Raw genomic sequence first — 10750 nt, forward strand, 5'->3', positions numbered from 1 at the left:
TCTTCCCCAAGGAATTCACTTAGTTTGAGAAAAGCCCGATCCAACAGAGCTGAATGGCCTTGTGCTGGTGCACACTATTGATACATAAATAGAACATGCTCTTAAATTGGTGTTTCAATCTTTCTGTCCAAAATCACACTAATCTCATTGGACATTAGTGTGATTCTTTTTAACTGAAAGCTGCATCTGAGTTACTACTTTACTAGGACACGCAACTGCTGAATTAGAATATGGGGAAGATGATATCTTTTATATTTGGTTTGATTTCCCTATTGTTGAAACTAGTTTATTGAAATGCCATTTATCGTTTTGAGAACGAACTTGAGGGATCTGGTCTGACAATGGGGGCACTGGAGCACACCTTCCAAAACAGGAAGTGAGTTGGATATTTGAGGTGCATAAGCAGAAATAAGAGTACCAAGACAAACATATTAGCTCCTTTGTCAAGTCAGGGATTCATTTGGTAGATAAACCGATGTTTATCTCCATAGGCTTTAGCTTTAGTTAGCTTTACTAGAATAAAACTTTCTATAGCTTGTTTTCAATGCAATTTCATTTGCACGGGTGCAAAGGTATGGGAGTGCAAATGAGTTGAATGCAAATTCTGGTTTATTTTTATTTTGAATTTCACTTTGTTTTGTTTCTTTGACGTGTATAGTAAAATAAAATCTTAAAGCAAAGTAAAACCTGAAACAGAATTTACAATCTTCTGATTTGTATTCCCATGCATTTGTATTTTGTACTAGTGTAAATGAAATTGCAATTGCAAATAAACGGTATGGTTTTACATATGAAGAACAGTTTTGCTGTACGTTGCAATTTTGTTTGACTATATTATATTTTACTAGTTTTTTTTGATAGGATTCTGTGGTGTCGTGAAGGCATCTAAATGATTAATTTTTAGGAAAAAGACCGAAACCTCATTTGAAATTTCACGTAAAAAATACTGAAACATCCCCTCTTTTCAAAATGGATTAATACCTCCCCTCCTCTGTAAGGTGATGTCATCAATCATCCAACAAAGACCTCCCTTCATGAAGAACTGGTGAGGATATGTCCCACTGCAATCTGTAAGGTGACTCATTGGAATATTGCCTGCAGTTCAGCCTCCTCTACTGAGCTCTGACTCTGAGCCTTACCATCCACTACACCTAGGCAAGACAAAGAGTTGGATAAACAAATTGCTCTAAACTACAGGAATTTGCAGATAAAGATCCTCCATCAGTAAACAAAATAAGTTGTATGTAAGGTTCTAGACGCAGGTTAAACTTAAGTTGAGGATGTGGTATTGTGTTGTCTCCATGAACAGGATTTTGGATTGAATTAAATAAACTATTTATCCTCATTAATATCCATTGCACAGAAACTTGATGTCAGTGCTTCTTAGGTCAAAGATAAGGACACCCTAAAGTTGGGAAATCTTTGGAGTCGTCAACTAGACAACTAGGTAGTTGGCATTACATCCAATACTCCCTTATCCATGCAAAAAACAATACGGTTTAGCCCTTCTTATGCCTCACTCTTCCTTGAAGTTGCGTTAGTCATAATCCCGACCGACACCAAAAAGATACAAAGATTTTATCAGTTTGGGGTGATATTGTACGGGTTGCTTGAAATCTTAGGAGAGATTGCTGTAGTAGAGGCCATCAATTGTATGTCATAGAAAACTACCAATGAAAGAAGTCATTCTTAGTTGTAAGAAGATATAGGCACATAGGAAACCCCGGTTCAATGATTTCTTGGCTGTGTTCAGATGCTATTATTGGCTAGGGGTGTTCATGGTCCAGTTCAGAAGATTGCAGACCAACCAAATTAATATATATATATATATATATATATATATATATATATATATATATACCAAACCAAGGTCCAACCAAACTGTTTATGGTATGAGAAATTCCTAGACCAAACCAAACTGTATTGGTATGGAAACCAAACCATACCAAACCAAACTGTATTGGTATGGAAACCAAGCCAGACCAAACCATTTTATTATGGTTTGGTGTGGTTTCTAATACGGTTTAGAGACTTTGGGCCATTTTATGATTCTCTTGGTTTTAATCCAATTAGAAAACCTAAACAATAACACCCCTAAAAGTTAACATTTAATTTTTTTTTATATAATATTATATGTATTGTTGTGGTTTAGAACAGATTGAACCAAACTGTCTTTAAGTACAGATTGAACCAAACCACAAATTAGGTTGGGTTGGTTTGGTTTTGTGCTTTGGACCATTACAATGAACACCCCTATTATTAGCTCAATAGAGAACTAAATATGTTATGTAGAATCAAATATGATCAGCTTGCTCAAAGTTTCCATGTATAATAATCGATCCCATGTTTTCTTTAGAAAAGAACATATAGTTATTGTTCTCGTGTCATTTTGTATACCATTTTCCTTTTCAATTTATAATTAGTGCATCTTCTTTTCCCTCTTAAAGGCTCGGATCAATTATGGCCAACGTACTTTAAAGCTATAGTCATAAATGAAATTTGAAACCTAAGGATCATCAGCCGTCGACCCTTCACTTCAATATCTCTTTCCTGTTCCAGATAGCTGAGCTTGTTGAAATTCCTATCATCTAGATCATTGTTGTTTCTTTGATAGATGGAACTAATCGAAACACTGTTGGAAGGGCCAAGTGCTCCCTGGTAATTGGGTTGCATATCCAAAGGGCCTCTGGTTCATCTTAGTCCACTAAAACACATCAACCAATTATAGATATTGCTGTTACCCGAAGCTTATGACGCCCTCCTCAATGGTACAGGTTGTTGATGGCAATGATCACGAGCTTCGTCAGAAGCTTTAGCTTTTTCTTCCCAGATGCAGCAGTCTCTACTGCTTGTTCAGCAAAGGTGAGGTTTACCATTGGGTCATCTATTGAAGTGGAATATCTCAAGGAGGGAGACATGCTTTTACGAATTGATCTAAGACAAAAGGGTGCATGCTTATGAATTAAACTGAAAATATGATTGTGCAACACTGAGTAACATCACATGACATCATCTGTTGCTTCAAAAACAAGTAGAACAGTGATCGATAGTAACAGCGATAGGAAAATGGCAACAGTCTCAGCGCAGGACATTTGATGGAGGGTGTACGTCTTGAAATGGCACATCGTGAAGATAGATAGTTACCAACCCCTTAGCCCGCATCTATTTCTCTCTTGTGCTTTTCTAGTTTTCTTTCTATCCAAACCCAACATTTCTCAACTTTCTATGAGACAAAAAAATAAAAACACGGGAATGTTTGCCTTTTGAAACTATTAACATGAAAGGTTGTTTGGGTTTGAATCCTTCTTTATAAGTTTTTTTTTTTTAGGTGTGGTGAGTGGTCTTCTCACCACAAAGCTCACAAGTGCCTTCTCCTACTCAAGACAAAATTAAAACCCTCATGGGTCTTCATTGTATCTCATAAAATCCATATTTACTCATTAATAAGACTTTCTCTCTCTCTCTCTCTCTCTCTCTCTCCCACACACACATACACACACACTCCCTTTTTCTCCTCACTTTAATAGTCAATGCTTGTAACATCTCCCCTCCTCCATTAAATTCCTTTTTTCTTTTAAATCTCTTTAATCCTTTTGTCTCTAACAAAGTAGGGGGTGTTAATTAGATGGATTGGGTTAAATTAAGGGTCAACCTAAATATGAACCTTAGTTTTGACCCAAACTAATGTCAAAACCCAAATTTACTCACCAAGACATGGGGTGAACCAATTTTCTTCTTATATAAATAGTATAAAGAAACCATTTCTCCTTTTCATGGGTTATTAGGTTTTTCTCTATTTTTTTTATCAATTTAGTGTATATTTGTTTTATGGATTCTTTTAGTTCAACAATAAAATGTGGTAAGAAAGCACTTAACATGGGCCTTTGGTTATCTTCATTAGTTCAATTTTGTAATTGTCTTCTAACTTGGTTATTGATCTCATGCTAAGCACTTTTTTTTGGTTTTGTAGAACTATAACAAGGGTAGTCGAAAATTATTTTTTGTATTATTTTATATGTAAGGAGATACAATTTAAAATTAAAACTTTATGGGTCTTCATTGTCTCTTATAAAATCCATATTTACTTTATAATTAGACAATTCTTAAATCTCTCTCTCTCTCTCTCTCTCTGACCTTAATAGTCAATGTTTGTAACATCTCCGCTCCCCAAGGTTCAAAGTATTGATACAATACGCCCCGTATTGGGCGTATCATATCTTATCTTTTGGTCTCAATACACCTATTTACAGGTGTTTCGAGACTCCCATTTATTTCAATAAAAAACACTTAAAAATCAGCTCCAGGAATCAAGTTTTGAAAAAAAAACTAAAAAAAAACATTGAGCGGCGAGTTTTTAATACCGATACGCCCCTATTGATACTTTGAACTATGCCACTCCCCATTAAATCCCTATTTCCTCTTAAATATCTCTTAATCCCTTTTGGCTTTTTAAGTAGGGGTGTAAATTAGATGGGTTAGGTCAGGTTAAGGGTTAATCTAAATATGAATCTTAGCTTGGACCCAAATTTTCCCACCATTACATGCGGTGAACAAATTTAAAGAAATCATCACTCCTTTCCTTGGGTTATTAGGCTTTTCCCTCTATCTTTATTAATTTAACTTAATGTAGATTTATTCCATGGATTCTTCTAGGTCAATAATAAAATGTAGTAAGGAAGAACTTAATGTGAGTATTTGGTTATCTTCATTAGTTCAATTTTGAATTTTTTAACTTGGTTATTAATTTCATGCTAAGCACATTTTTTGGCCTTATATAGGGCTATACAATTGGGGGAGGGGGTAGCTCATCCCCCAACCTAGGTATTTGATACAACTAGCTAGATGACGTATAAACTAAGCCACCATTAGTTGGTTTATGTGATTCTCATAATATATAATCTATATGAAAAAGGAAAGTTTGAAGCTCAATAATTAAAAAAGAATAAATTATTATTTTTCTACTATTCTATATATAAAAAATAGAAATATATAAAAAAATTGGTAAATAACTGTTACTTCATTTTTTTCCTTAAAAAAGTAAATTTTTAAACATCATCTTGTACATTGCATGGGTCATTGCAAGAGAACCTATCAACTGAGCCACCATCAGTTGGTTCTCATGTTAAACTATTGATTTATGTACTTATAATATATAAGCTATATAAAAAGGAATAAGTTTGAAACTCAATAACTTAAAAGGTAAAGAAAATTATATTTTCTATTATTTTATATGTAAAGAACTAAAAATATAAAAGAACATTAATTTGGTGAATTGATGCCATTCTTCATTTATTTTTTCCCTTAAAAATATATTTTTAAACAACATCGGTCAAATGGGTCACTACCAGTTAACAAGGAATTGTCAAATAATACTTGCAAGTACAGGTAGAAGAAGCAGAACCATTGGACCAGAAGATGCTGAGCTACAGGCCGTGATAAATGGTCCTCATCATTCTCATGAATTAGGTTCAGTTCAGAATGCATATTTTCTGCAAAATCTTTGTTAACTATGGCATCTTAATTAAGCTACTTGTGGATGATCAACTAAGGGATGTATGTGAAAAACTTTTTGTGTTGTAAATATTACATCTATAAGTAGGATGTATAATAATGTATATAATGGCTCATAACTTGATACATTTTGCTTGTAAAAACCATATGGATATAGTACATGAACGCCAATATATATATATTGATAAAAAATGAATGAATTGAAGATTCTGTTTATTTTGCTAAAAGAATTATTTTATTTAAAAAATGAGGCCTATAGAGACTGGTAAAAATAAGAGCTTTGGTGTAAAGAGAGAAAATGATTGGTGAGTGGTTCTATCATTTTCATCCTTTGTACCATTCTGATATATACTATAATGGTTTTATCATAGATAATACAGACTAATAAAAGAGATTTCTATGAACAAAAAAATTTTACTGGATGAGAGTGATTTGAAGAGACGTAATATACAGTACAATTTTAAAAGGTGAAGCTCATGATTTCATCCTTATAGTAGCTGGGTAAAATGATCGGCTATCTTTGGTTAAAATTCTGCTCAGAAGAATCATATAAGAGAGAATTTGGAGCTAAAAATGATTCTTTTTTTCAAACTAATACTTCTATTTCCAATGTATTGATTTTTGGGAAGTTGGAATAAATTCTGAGCCTGAGGATGGAATTAGTTCCTCCGGCCATTTTCCTACATTCAAACTTAGAATCATAAAATTCATCATAATTAATTATCTGAAATTATGACAAACGCAGCTTAATATTGTTCTGTCCACCCCATAAATTTTAGTACAATTTTGTACACTTGGAAATAAAACCCAAAAACCTAGGGTGGACTCGACTGAACTCTAAATTTCCCTATAAAATATTTTGTTTTCCTTAATATTTTACTGGTAATGAAATAAAAAGGATTATTATTATTTTTCTGAAATAACTGCTGTGCAAGTACAACATATTCAACGTTTAGCAAAACACAGCCGACGTACAGAAATAGGAAAGGGAAAAGTAGGAAACACACGACGCAGAATTCTGAATTCCAGCCCCCCCTACAAGTAGCCTTCTCCCCCTATAAACCACATCCTGTCAGTGAATTTGACATCAATTCATGGTTAGAATGCATTTTCTCAGTACTTTGGGCCTAGTAAATTCTCATCTGGGCTGATTGGTACTTCTCCCAAGAGAAAAGTGTCTGAGAGAATGAACATGTAAGAGTGCTCCAAAAGGAAAATAATGAGATCACTTTCTGCTGTACGCCTCTACGTGGCCACTTAACTCTCCACAGGGGAGATGGGTGATCCAAGGTGGTGAAGTTTGTGCTTGGAAGCTGGGTTCATGGTAGCGAGAAGAGGAGAGAGAAGAGAACAATTTGGCGAGGGTCCAAATTTATATATATAGCTTGAGAGCAAGCGCGACTCTCTCTTTCTCCTCAGATGGAGACAGTGGAAGCCATAAAGCCTAGCCTAGGCTTGTGGGTCTATGGCGATGGATGTGGTCACTGGTCAGAACAACAAGCTAAAGTGGTACAGTTGTGATCGATTGGTGTAGTAAAGTTGTGAAGATCCAATGGAGTTGGTTCTCATCAAGAGAGACGACTACTTGGGTCTCCTGGCTTTTGCTCAGGAGGGGATGTACATCTCTCCTTGGTCATGTGCTCCGTTGCTATCATCATAAATTTCAGATTTGGACATTTCTGTGCTTTGAGGCGCCATTTAAAGTCTAAAGTTCAAACCAGTAAAAATGAAATTAAGTAATATCATGTTTTGGCTACAGACTACAGTAGTTGGTTCTTTACGCCAAACAGCTGTCCCAATTTTCACAGCAGATCCCAGCTCGGCTCTCTGTGCATGGCGAGGAGGAACCTGGTTTAGTTTTCTACCTTGCCTCTCTGGCCAACAAGTTGACAATCTCATCTCTTAGGGTTTTAGAAGCCAACTCAGAATCCAACCCATTAACCTTAACCAAACCGCTCTCCTCAAAAAGAAAAGAACGTTTCAGTCTTTGAACAATCAGTTTCAAGATGATAACCCAACTGGTAGTGGGTATTTTAGAGCAGATTTTAGTTTATATTCTTTTTCTTTCTTTTTGCTTGCTTCTCTATAGTCTATACAGTTGGTCTCAGGTTGCCCATTTCCATGGGGCAATGTGACACCTCATTAATATGGGGTGGTATATATTGAGAGGTGAAGCTCTGATCAATTCCATTAATAATCTTGTACGTCCAAATTATGTACTTTTTTTTTTGTTTTTTTACTGGTCATTTTTACTAGCTAGGAGCATGCCTTGTGTATAGTTATATATAAAACTGAGATGTGCCCATATCACCTAAGGGTCATATTGACTAATGAGCAGTCAAAAAGTATATCTAGACACCACTGATCAAAAGAATTGATGAGTTACAGAGATTGAAGGGTCTATAAAATTGAGTCTAGCTATACCGAAAATGATTTTCTAGGACTCACGCAATTTGACCATGGATACAGGAATCGATTTGAAGTAACTAATAGTTATAGGAAATAAGGCTTTAATTTGGTCATATATTGTTTTGACTTTTCCTTACATATTTAAGGAATAAAGCAATACAAGATACTGTGCGTACAAATTCCCCTCAAGAACTGTCTGCTGGGAACTCTGGATAAATTTCTGTTTCTGGTTTCTTGCCAGTGCACCTAATTTATTAAACAACAAATACTAAACAGACGCCTGTGTTTTTGGTGCATCTAACTGAAGCAGATAATAGATGCTTGTAATTAAACCAGAAACGTTGGATTGCATGCATGTTTTAACTGGCTCTGGGCTAGCGTTTCAGGGCTAACCTTTAATTAAATGCAGGAGAGCAAGAGAGGAGTTCAGTACTTGGATGAGTTCATCACCATAACAGCCTCAATTCGCTAGCTCCTTATATATTTTTCACACTGTAACTAAATTTGTTGCAGAAGTGAAAAGTAATATTAATCCTTAATTATCTCGTAATTGCACCATAGATGTATAATTGATTTCGTGAATCGGTAATCTTCTGAATGCTGCTCCTGCAGGTCTCATATAGGTCTGATATCTCCTCCTAATTTCTTCCATGTTAGACACAGAAACTATTGTCTGTCTGATTGCTTTTTCTGACGGAGAAAGTGAATCCCAAGGCTACCCATGAACATAAGCCATTAGAAAAATTCAGATCGATCGAGAAGAATCAAATGGGCAGCTATGTATAATTAATAATATAAAAAAAGTGAAGTGATCAAATAGATTTAGAAGCTGCGGCAGGAGGATCCTATATGAGATCTTATTACAATCTGTACAAAATACAGAGATTATATGATTAATTACTTAATTATCACTCGCTACACCCTGAACTTAACTAGATGTCATGACTCATGAGTCTCCTCTCCTATGTTCAGTTTTGACCTCGTGGTGTCCATGGAAAAAATTGAAGGAAAAAAATGGATGATTCTCTCTGTTCAAATTTGCTGAAGAGATATCGGATATGATCGATCAACTGAGAAAACAAGGAATGCAGCAAGTCTCAGATGGAGACTTGGCACAGCGAACGACGTCCAGAAACATGCTTTCATCACAGGGGATGCAGAGCTTGGAGTCGGCAGTGAAGTCGTACTCGTCCCGAGCTTGATCCAGCAATGCTTTGAAGAGGGGATGCTTGAGCAAGGTCACCTTAATCACAAACCTCTTACACTCTTCGCCCACATAGACTACCAAGTGACCCTTTGGAACATCTTTAGGGATGGATCTCTCCTCTTGATCATTCAAGCATGATGACCACAGAGCCCATTGACAACAGTAGTTGGAGGTCGCAGAGGGAAACACTCTACTGCCCATCTTTCTCCATCTTCTTAGGCAGGCACTGAAGAGCTTCCCCGTCATAGTCTTCATGTTTATCTTTACGTCGAGAGAGCTAGAGCCGAGAGAGAGGGAGTTTTAGAGAGCTAGAGCCGTAGAGCGTGAGAGAGAGAGAGAGAGATATAGAGAGGAACGTGGTGTGGGAAAAAGTGAAGCGGGGTTGGGTTATATATATAGGTGAGGGAGTGTGGTAAAGGAACCATCAGAATCAGAATGGTTGAAGTGATGGATGGATGGCTGAAAGTATGAGTGTATGGGTATGATGCTTGTGCGCGTGTCTGATTGTTACGTCTTTGTCTCTCTGTTTCCTTGTCATCTTCATTCATTAGGCAGTAAAAAAATATACCATTGCGCTTTTATACGAAATTGTACGAACATGCAACCAACCCAATGATCGGAGAGACCGTGAAGCACAAAAACCAGAGTCTTTATTTGAACAGAAAAGAAGGAAAGGAAAACTATTCTCTCTCTCTCTCTGGTTCTCTGTAGAATCGAGAATTCTAAGCTAGCTTCTCAGGTTGAGATTCTTGTAGGGGCTTCATTTGGGCAAAGCACTTCATCTAGCTACTTCTGTGGAAAGTGGAATTTGGAACACTTAATTTACAGTTTACAGTGGTAGATTTCAGCTTCATTTAGATATTTTAGGCTATACATCGTCGACCCAGTGGTAGATTTCCATGCTAACGCTAGCAGATATTCCAGTGCTAAGTTTTAATTAATGGATGGACCATCAAAAAGGAAAAGATCAATAGGTGATACTAAACAGTGGATGTTATAAAATATGTCCACTTCTGAAGTGAAAGAAGGAAGGAGGGATACAGCTGAGGTTGGGAGCGAAAGAGAGCCAACAGTTTTTTTGATCAAAATCCTCCAAGGTCTCTGATTCAAACGGAGTCTTTCACGTTTAAGAAATGGAAGTCCCCACCCAGCATGGAATAGGGATAACCTCAACTATTCATGCATGCAAAATCTCTCTCTCTTTCTCTCTCTCTCTCTCTCTCTCTATATATATATATATAACTGGTTCAAACACAATAACCCACCTGCAACTCCATACACGTAACAGATCAACTCATCAACCTGATTAATATACACAATGGCTCAATTAATTTAAACGTGAATTATATTGTTTTCATGTTTTGGGCTACTGGGGATTAATTGGTCCATGGAAGCTCGTACTGGGAGATCCATTCACTATTCCACTGTTGTAACACTGGAATAGATTATCTTTCTTTGGCAGTGGATATTGGAAGGATATCTACATTAAATTCATAGTGGGCCAACGAGGTGAACTGACAACCACTTTTAGTATAATATAAATAGGGATTTGTGGGTTCCCTCTTAATACTTTTGATGTTTAAAGAGAAGAACGCTTTTCAGAGAAGATATACATGAGAGTCA

At 36.2% G+C, this 10750-nt stretch overlaps 1 protein-coding gene across 1 annotated transcript; it reads right to left on the reverse strand.

Annotated features, from left to right (window-relative positions):
• Positions 1-8763: 8763 nt before the first annotated feature.
• On the reverse strand, positions 8764-9469 carry LOC148870844 (SAUR-like auxin-responsive protein family). The gene has a single exon (XM_088967567.1). It carries the CDS (start codon positions 9380-9382, stop codon positions 8987-8989), a length of 396 nt encoding a protein of 131 aa, XP_088823693.1. The 5' UTR covers positions 9383-9469; the 3' UTR covers positions 8764-8986.
• Between the last annotated feature and the right edge of the window lie 1281 nt (positions 9470-10750).

The sequence above is a fragment of the Nelumbo lutea genome, chromosome 2, assembly GCF_056320005.1.
Source record: "Nelumbo lutea isolate HS-2025 chromosome 2, American lotus-T2T, whole genome shotgun sequence".
NCBI classification, from domain to species: Eukaryota; Viridiplantae; Streptophyta; class Magnoliopsida; order Proteales; family Nelumbonaceae; genus Nelumbo; species Nelumbo lutea.